Source organism: Oryzias latipes, chromosome 2, assembly GCF_002234675.1.
Source record: "Oryzias latipes chromosome 2, ASM223467v1".
NCBI classification, from domain to species: domain Eukaryota; kingdom Metazoa; phylum Chordata; class Actinopteri; order Beloniformes; family Adrianichthyidae; genus Oryzias; species Oryzias latipes.
The window spans coordinates 8,194,768-8,205,032 of NC_019860.2; the positions used below are offsets into that span (position 1 = coordinate 8,194,768).

Consider the following 10,265-nt stretch of genomic DNA (forward strand, 5'->3'; position numbering starts at 1 on the left):
CACGTGATTTCCTGTAACTGCAGAGAGGAGGAAATAGTCACACACACACACACACACACACACACACACACACACACACAGGACGGAGGTCTGCTCTCAAACTCAGAGACAGCAGTTTTATATCCAGCAGACACAGACGTTGGAGTTTCCTCCATTTTCTTCCTCTGTCACAGTGAGTCTTTGTGAAAAAGTTGTGTACTGATCTCATGATGAAGCTCAAGCTGTTGTGTTTGATGTGTGAGGAAAAAAAGCAACAGACAAACACATCAGAGATTACTGACAACATCTTGGCGACTTCTTCCAGAAACTTTGATTGAGTTTGATCTATGGAAGTTCTTTCAGGTTCCTAATATGTTTTTAAAAATCTAACACATTTATAATCAGGATGACAAACTCTAACAACATTCGACACAGCCAATCAGTCGGTTCATCAGCTTAGTTGACACAAACAAACAATGTTTTTTGATACCAGAGAACAGAGAACAGAACCTCATCTGGTAACAATCAGGATGTCTGTCAGAACTTAAAAAGACATGTTTCCTCTGCAGGTGGAAGGTGTGTGTGAGCTGATGTGGATCCAGTGAATCCAGCAGCATGGATCAGTGTGAGGACTTAAAGGAGGGAGCCCCTCCCTCTAAAAGCAGAGATGGTAACCATGACAACCAGAGCAAAACTCAGAGGTGAGATGAACATCTCCAACTGTCCATGATCTTCTCCATGTCAGAGCTCAGCACTCACACCAGTAACCTTCATTCTTCACAGGAACCAACCTGGACCTGGATCTGAATCCAGCTGGGGGTCCAAAAGGACTGACAGATCAAAGGGTGTACCTCTAACCTTCAAAGGCATCCATTCAGGAGTAGAACAGTGAGTGTTTGTCAGAGTTTTTGGAGGCTGGATTCTAGTTCAGATGATCACCAGTTTTCAGATGAAGGACTTGAGGTCTGGTTCAGTTCTGAATCTCTCTGATCAGACTCCCTTGGAGCATCATGTGTGTGATGAGATCTTTTCAGTTGAGTCTTCTGAGAGTCTCTGAGAGACATCAGAGATGTTGGAGAAGAAAACATGTTGACTGCTGACTCTGACTGACAGCAGCTCCAGTCTAATGAGAAGAATCACTGCAGACTCCTAGGATTCAGATTTTCATGCTTTCCAAACATCACATTGTTCTAGTTTGACTTTCTGCTATCAGAATTTCTACATTTCTACATGGAGAATTGGAATCAGCTTTTCTAGAAAAAAGTCTGGATTGACTGACAGAAAATGCTGAAATATTTTCCCTCCAACTGGAAACTGTTGATCCAAACATGTCATGTTATTCCAGACTAAACAGCTCAGTCTGTGTTCATGTCAAAGTCCATCAGCTGTTCACGAAGAAGCAGATCCTCCAACACTCTGATGGTTTTGTGTTTGCAGAGGTCAACAGGTCACACAGAGACTCCAGTCTGCAGCAGCCAATCAGATCCCTCCTTCATGTGTGGACAGACTGACAGAAGTACGAGGCTTCAATGATGCTCAGAAGGAGGAGTACTTCAGGAGGAGGTTCCCAGATGGAGAGCTGTCCAGCAGAATCATCTCCCACATCAAGGGCTCCATGTCCCTCTACATCATGTGTGAAGTTCCAGTCTTCTGCTGGATCACTGCTGTGGTTCCGGAGAACCTGCTGCCCACAGAGCAGAGAGGAGAGCTGCCCACCACCCTGACTGACATGTACTCCCACTTCCTGATGGTCCAGACAAAGAGGAAGAAGAACAAGTACCAGCAGGAACATCAGACAAGTCCACAAGAGCTGACAGAGACTGACAGGGAAGTTCTTCTGAAGCTGGGGAGGCTGGCATTTGAACATCTGGAGAAAGGAAACATCATGTTCTACCAAGAAGACCTGCAGCAGTGTGGTCTGGATGTCACAGAGGCCTCAGTGTACTCTGGAGTTTGTACTGAGATCCTTAGAAGAGAGTGTGGGATCTTCCAGAAACCGGTCTACAGCTTTGTTCATCTGAGCGTTCAGGAGTTTCTGGCTGCAGTCTACATGTTCCACTGTTACTCCAACAGGAAGGTAAAGGTCATTGAGGACTTCCTGAAGAACAACATGGAGAACCCATCCCTGGATGAGTTTTTGAGTAGAGTCATGAAGAAATCCCTGCAGAGTCAAAATGGACACCTGGACCTGCTGGTTCGCTTCCTTCATGGCCTCTCTGTGGAGTCCAACCAGAGACTCTTAGGAGGCCTGCTGGGTCAGACAGAGAAGAATCCAGGAACCATCCAGAGAGCCATCAACAACCTGAAGGAGATCAACAGTGAAGGAGTCTCTCCTGACAGAAGCATCAACATCTATCACTGTCTGATGGAGATGAAGGACCTCTCAGTTCATCAGGAGATCCAAGAGTTCCTGAATTCAAAGAACAAATCAGAGAAGAAACTCTCAGAGATCCACTGTTCAGCTCTGGCCTACACTCTGCAGATGTCAGAGGAGGTTCTGAAGGAACTGGACCTGAACCAGTACAAGACATCAGCTGAGGGTAAACGGAGACTGATCCCAGCTGTGAGGAACTGCAGAAAGTTCAGGTGAGTCCAGAAGTGATTGTGATGATAAATCAGATCTGTGTTCAGATTGTATTACAAAGAATGAAAGGTTTGAAAATGATTAGAAATAACAAACATGAAAGAAGAAAATCAGTTTGTTTTTCACACAGAGATGATCATTTTAACTAAAGGGCAAAGAAGGATCATATTTGTCCAAATGAAATGTTCCAAATGTGTGTCAGTTTGCTCGGTGTGAGGGAAGAGTTATTCATCTTAAGGAAATCCCACCAGGCTGTTAATATAGTTTTGAAATTGATACTTTTAAAGCAAGTGTACCGCTTGATGGAGCTGTTAATAAAATAAATATCTGATAGTTCAATCTTTTTACATAGTGACTGTACTACATCTATCCATGAGTGATCTGCTGGATTGTTCTTATGCCATTTTAAAATACATTATAATCTATGAGCAAGGAAGTAATTGTAAAAGTTAGGAAATTCTAACCCACCAAGGGATTTAACATGTATCAAGGTTTTTTAATCTGATTCTTGGAGGTTTATTTTTCCATAAAAACTTGGACATGAATATATCTAGTGATTTAAACCAAATTGCAGTTGGTTGTATCGGAATCATAGAAAAAATGTAGTTGATTTTGGGTCATATTTTCATTTTAACTGAAGCTGTATGCTTGTGAATGATATGGGTAAGTTAACCCATGACATTAGATCATCCTGAATGTTTTTAACAGCCTCTTTGTTTATGTGTGTGTGTGAACTGTGGGGAGCATGATGGGTCAAAGGTCAGAGTGATGTCATCATGGTCTCCTGCGGCTCCTATGGAGAAGATTCCTGGCTTTTAGTGAGACACTGAAGAATCCACCTGCTTTTATTATAGGAAGACACTTCCTGTTTCCTATTGAAGCTCCGCCCCCTGGCCTCTTTCTTTGCTGTTTTCCTTTTCCAGACAGTCTGTGAACACAACGCTTAAACAAACAGAGCTCTCCCTCTGAACGCATGACAAAGGCCTGAATGTTAGGCCGCATGTTCTAAAGGGAATGAAGGAGTCAAAGAAGCTGTGAGGCAGAAATGACAGAGAGAAACCTGAAGGAGGTTCTTTCATCCACTCTGAAAGGCTGAAGCTCCTGCAGCTCTGCTTTAGAACAGGCTTTCTGAACTCCAGTCTCCAGAACCACCAACCTGCATGGTTTCCATCTTACCTGCTGCAACACACCTGACTGAGCTCATGATGGTGTTCTACAGAGGCTGATGATGAGTCACTGGAGGCAGGTGTGTTTACGCAGAGAAGTGGAAAAAGCCTTCAAGATGGTGGACCTGAGGACTGGAGTTCAGAAACAAAACTTTAGAAAAAACAGTCACAAGCTGTGGCTGTTTCTGAAAGTCACCACGAGAGGCAGACCATGATACTTCCACCGCATGCAGCTACAGAGACAGGGAGAGGAACAGGTATGATCCAGATGTTCTACTGGTAACTTCGGGGTTCAGACCTCAGATCACTGACAGACTGAGTGCTGCTTGGAGCTCCACCTTCTCTCCTCCAGCTGCAGATGAAAGAAAGATGAAGCTCTGAGAGACTGATGAGGAGGACTGTTTCATGATGAAGATGAAGCTCTGATGAAGAGAGAAGTGTCCATCTGGAACTTCCTCCCAACCTGAATTCATCAGAAGATCACCTGTTTCTGTCTTTGTTTCTCTTCACAGACTTTCAGAACAATTTGGACTCTCAGTGACTCACTATGAAATTGTGGCCTCAGCTCTGAAGTCCAACCCGTCCCACCTGACAGAACTGAACCTGAGCAACAAAAGTCTGGAGGATTCATCCATGGAGGTTCTGTGTTCTGGACTGGAGAGTCCAAACTGCAAACTGCAGACTCTGAGGTCAGAACATTGAAGCTGCTGGTTGGTTCATTTCTACATTTGTAGTTCTTCACTGAAGCTGAAAGGTTTGGATTCAAATACTTTCTGGATTTTCAGAAATTGAAAATCTGCTTAGATTTTTTTTAGAACAAAGATGTCTCCATGGCAACAAAAGGTTCAGCTGTTGAATCATTTGACAGATTTATGAGTTCAAAGAGTCAGAAAACAAACAAGAATTCAAACTAATGACAGACTAGTCATCCTGATCAAACCTGCCTGAAAGCTGACCGAGGTCAAAGTTCAAATCAGACACAGCAGAGCACGTGAGCATGCACGTGCACACAGACACAAATGTGAGTCAGACTAGAGAGGGAAATCAGAGAAAGGAGAGTTTTGGTTAAGAGAAATGAAAGAATTGAGTAAACCTGCAGAGGCAGATCTGTAGCTACATATCAGTTTAATGTCAGACAATATTTTCAAGGACCAGAGTCTACCAGGTTGAAGTTGAAGTCTGATGTTTTTTTAATTTCCCAGTTCCTGTAAAATCTATTTTTCACAATAAAGGGATCTGATAATTCTTCAGAGGCAATGGGCTCTTGGCTAATTGGATTGGCATATTTTACAAATATTTAAATTCAAATTGTTGTGAATTGTTTTTTTGTTCAGGAATAGATTAAGATCGACAAAGGTAAGTAGGCCTGGTCAAAAAATCAATTGAATGAATTAATTTGAATTATTTGTTACGGGCGACAAAAAAAAAAAAAAAATTGGAGAATGTACCAAGTTCCTGGACCTCCAGCTGCATCGCTGCTCCTAAACACACTTTTCTGTCTGATTGCAGGTTGAGGAGCTGCAGTTTGTCAGAGATCAACTGTGAAGCTCTGGTCTCAGCTCTGAAGAAAAACCCGTCTAATCTGACAGAACTGGACCTGAGCTGGAACAAGAACCTGCAGGATTCAGGAGTTCTTCATCTGTGTGGTTTTCTGGAGAGTCCAGGCCGCAGACTGCAGACTCTGAGGTCAGACTCCATGTTTCAGTTGTGTTCAGGTCAATATGATGATTACAGATGACTGACAGATTACATCACTACAGTACAACAATGTTACATTAATGAGATTTGTTTGTTCTTGTTGTTTTAAATGTACTTTAATAACAATTGTTTTATAATCTTGCTAAATTGCTGCAGTACTTATGTTGCAATGCAGGCGATAAAGAGGGCAGAATATATTTTGGTTATTCTTAAATAGATGGGGTGATGCATAAGGTAGAGTGAAAGACAGTAGAAATGATGACATCATGAGGAAAAGACACTTGTGGCAGTTCAGCAGAGATGAAACGTTAAGAAAATACATTAAGAAGTCCTAGAAAATCCTAGGTGTGCTAAAAACAAACGCTTACTGTGAGTTTTCCCTCATATCATGCAGCCCTAGCTCGGGCTGATATTTGAGTTAACCCTCTACACACACAGTCACAGGTTAAGCAGATTGAACTACTGTGGTGATAGAATCCAAAATGTGATGTCCATGTATGTGGACACAGGTCTGAAGAGGTTAAACATGACTGATGCTGTCTCTTCTTCTGCTGACAATCCAGAAAAGTAAATACTGAAAAGTTCTTTCAAAGAAAAACTCATTTTCTTTCATATTCATATTTAAATATGTATATTGAGCATAAATAAAATAAAATATTTTCCATCATGTATTTTGAACACATCTTTGCTGTTTTATGAAATAATTTTTTGCAGGTTCGAGGGAGGTAGGCACTGAGCAGAAACAAATGACTCAAAGACTGCAAGCTAGAATAAAATGTGTCTTTTTATTCCCCGCTTCAAAACAGTCACACAACATAACACAGGAGTTTAAGCCATGCAGTTTCAACAGAAAACATTTCATCTGCCCCTACCGTGACACACGGACTGGAGAGCCAACAGTCCCGATAGAGTGGCTTGAAACAAAACTCCGGCTGGGCGTTCGTACGTAACCCACAGCAGACTCTGAATAAAGTTGGGCTTCCTTATCTTTTATATTCTTTGATGAGCGTGAGGAAAAGGAGGGCCGGTCCCTTCCCGCAGGCTCACCCTGCACGTAGACTCATCCTATACCATCATAAACATGTCAGACTATCTTCTACAGAGCACTCCTTTTACGGGTCAGTAACAGGATACAATTCTAAACCTTGTCAGGATATGCTCTACAGAGTCCTCCCTTAACAGGATGAAACTTTATATTAAACATTCCTTTTGGGGGTCAGTCATAGAAACATCATAAACATATCAAGACATTCTCCTTTTTTGGTTATTAGCAACATAGAACCTTATATAAGAGTACACAAGAGTTTACATAAGTATTCCTTTTTTGGATGGTCAGCCACAGAACATTATCTTTAATGCAGGGCAGAAGGCTCCCCCCCTGCCTACAGTGCATTATCCATGTCATTCCACCCCTTGGTCTGGGGCTGACCATCAATTAAGGAAATGATTCCCATCCCCGGCATGTGAATCCCAAGTAATAAAACGATACTCTCGTGCTCCTAAATAATATAAGCATCATAAGCGATATGATGCACAGCAAAATCAAGCAAATCTACCCGAGACGGAAAATGCCTGATGGTACGGCGATAATTACATGAAATCCAGTAATCATCTACAAAAATTTCCTGTTGACATGAAGGATCAAGGCGGACAGAATATTTTTCTGTTCCAAATGAATCATCTCTGGTAGATAGAATAATTTTCATTTGAAAGCCAAATTATAGATCAATTTAGAAACCTCTCGTCGCACGTGACGAATGTACACACAGGTTGGGATATTGCAAAGCGTCAAAACAGCAATAATAACTATTAATATGATCAAGGGAGGCACAACGGTTGTCCGAGCTGTTACAGACATCCCAGAAAAGATATCCCACCAGTGGTGCGCAGAGTGTTGTTCCACCATTCTAGCGGCATGTACCACCTTATTCTTTGTTATGACCGTGGATATCATGAGTCTGGAGACGTTGGACCTATAAGAATTGATTATCTTTTGGACCTCCGTGGAACGGTTCAGTGCGCATATGAATCGCTCCAGGGATACCTTCCATGGCATGTGAAGAACATTCCACTGCAACATGGTAAGGTGAGATTCTGAAGTAAAATTGGTCAATTGATAGGTCACATTTTTCCATTTCCAGATATTCACGTTCTTCAAACATCCAGAAAAAGGTGTCCACAGCAACATCGGATGGGGGTTAATCGTGGCTATACAGATAGTGTGGGGAGCTATCTGCCATAGCAAGTCAGAAGGTTTTTCTACATACCATTCGCATAGTGCCGTGTCTTCGGTTAAACATGGTTCTCGATATCTACTTGTCACTAAACAGGCCATCCCTTGATCCGTCTGATCACATGTACTAAGGTCATAGGTAAGATTAGTCTGTGGACTAAACCAGTCGCCTTTCAGGATCACATACCAATAACCTGTGAGGGTTACGACAGGCAAAACATGATACTTACATACTGGCGTATGTTCAGTAACATTCATTTGCACCCATCTGACAGTGCAAGTGGTAGCATTACATATGGTCTTCTCAGGATGTATGTGCAACCATAGTCCATCAGAGATATTCCACAAATTCCTCCACTCGTGAGGATTGTTAGTTGTTACAATCCTCTTGAATCTGTCCTGTTGTAGACGTGCATGTAATCCTTGCACGTTACAGATCGTCATATCCAATGCTTTTGTCACATTTTTCAACACCGTGGCTGCCTCGTTAACCGCAGTCACAGTCCATCCAAACTGAGCGAAGAAAACTTTCGCCGCCTGCTGTTGGGTCAAGACAGTGGTTGGCATCCATGCACCCACAGAATGCAAGGCCTGTGAAGCATCTTGACCAGCGCTTGACAGCATAGAGCGAGTTACCTCCGTATTCGCAGTGTCAGACAGACCAAGGATTGTTCCAGCTCCACCCAGCAGGGTGTCATACCATGCCCGCTTTCGATGAACTCCATGGCAGGCAGGTATGGGTGGCATGGAGCACAGTCCAAGTGACATCCACATGATTTCTTTGTTGAGCCAGTTTTTGGCAGGTATTTATTACCGGAACCATGCAATCTGGAAGGGTTGCTTAATTACTGCAAGTCGTGTAGCTGATGTTCCGCTGCTGCCGCAGCAGAGGCTGACGAGGACCAGGATAGCACCGAGTGCGTGGACCCCCATGCCCCATGAGCCAGTACTGCAACCTCCGTGGCGGAAGGACTGGCGTAGGGAGAGAACCATGGTTCTTAGGTGGTGACCGTCCGATCAGCAGTCTCCACGGGAACATCCTGTAAAATATGGTTACTTAACACACAAATTAATCTTCCCTCAAATAACATTTATTGGCAGGAACATTATCCCACTTATCTTCCCCAGGATACATCACAGTTAGTCATTCCTGGTAAAACATCCATTCCAATTATCCATTCTTTAATGGGTGTTATTATAACGGAGTATTGCTTTATTGGCATATTTTCAATTTTTTTAAGGGCAGCGTTACTGTTTTACCCATCACTACGCACCCCCCTAACCCAGTCAATGTTACAGTTGAACCTTTAAATTTATGAGGGTTTCCATGTAGCAAGGTGGCTGCTGCCCCAGTGTCAATCAGAGCCACCACTGATTGAATTGATTTCTTCCAATAAATGTCTACCATGACATGGGGTCTAATGTCATCAGCAGACCATTTTACAGATCAAATTACTGGGGCTTGGCCTAATCCCTAATCAAAATTAGGGAGATCCAACAGATTTGGGTAAAGACGGCTTTTCTTTTTGTCTTTATTTTTACCCTTTTTTCTCTTTCTTTTTCTGTTTCTTTCTCTAGATGCTTTTGCTATTTGATAAGATTCGTCTTCATCCTCACTGCTTGAAGATTCAGAGGTTGACTCTTGTTGCTTTCGTTCGTTAGTTCTGACATCACTCTGTACTGAGCTTCTATCATCACTCAGTGTTTGAGAGTGTGTAAGAGACTGTAAAAATCCCTTAAAGTCAGCCCATTCTGCACAGGAGACTTTTAGCCCCCTTTTTCTGCACATTTCTCGCAGCTCCGCAGTTGGTTTCCCATCAATCTCTGAGAGAGGAACTCCCCCCTTCACTAAAGCTGACCAGATATCTCGAAGGGAGGGGCCACCGTCCTCCTCTGACAGTCTGACTATCCACAGGTCAAGAGGTTCATCCCCTTTTCTCCTCAACCTATTAACCAGATGAGCCACCTCCTCAGAGATGTAATCCTCCAAAGTTCTGGTTAAAACAGGCTGTGGTTGATCCTGTGGCACTGCTTCATACATTTGATGTCCGTGCTCATCCATAACAGGATGTCCATTAACGTCCGTTAATGGTCTCATTAAAGGAGGCACCTGTTGCTCTACACGGCGTCTCCTTATTACTGGATTAGCCCTAAGCAAGGGCCCTCCGTCACCCCACTCAAAAAATCCTACTCCTTCATGAGAGTCGTCCCAGATGTTGCCATCCCCGCTTTCAGGGTCCCAATCATCCCCGTTTCCGAATTTAGCCATAAAGGTTCTGATTTGAGGCCCCTCGAGCTTGCGTGGAGGTTTATTATTTTTCCTCCTGTTTACTTTTGACACATGAGCGATGGCTCGCTCAGCCAGCCTGGCATGAGTTTGAGCCTCTATTTCTAACTTCATGATTTTTTGTTTCAGCAATGAATTCTCTGCTGTCTGCGCAGAGAGATCATTTGCTTGCTGCAGCATCTGCGTCTCCTGCTGCATTCTCCTCTGATACTGATCTTTCCATGCACAGGCACACATCCACATGCGCCTCTGAGCCCCTCCCAACGGAGCTTTCAGCTGAACAGTAATGCGACGTAATGCAGCCAGCACGGCGGCTGG

General features: G+C 43.2%; 2 protein-coding genes across 5 annotated transcripts in view; one reads left to right on the plus strand and one right to left on the minus strand.

Moving 5' to 3' along the window:
* Nucleotides 1-10,265, minus strand: part of LOC110013798 (gastrula zinc finger protein XlCGF28.1) — a 989,290-nt gene that overhangs the window by 131,245 nt on the left and 847,780 nt on the right. The window lies entirely within an intron of this gene.
* Nucleotides 51-10,265, plus strand: part of LOC101169839 (NLR family CARD domain-containing protein 3) — a 1,010,604-nt gene continuing 1,000,389 nt past the window's right edge. Inside the window, exons 1-2 of one of the 2 annotated variants that reach the window (XM_023961862.1) lie at nucleotides 51-172; nucleotides 549-680. In XM_023961862.1, the coding sequence (XP_023817630.1) occupies nucleotides 595-680 (86 nt within the window). In that variant the 5' untranslated portion in view covers nucleotides 51-172; nucleotides 549-594. The remainder of the gene's footprint in view (nucleotides 173-548; nucleotides 681-10,265) is intronic. The other variant, XM_023961872.1, reaches the window with a different exon arrangement.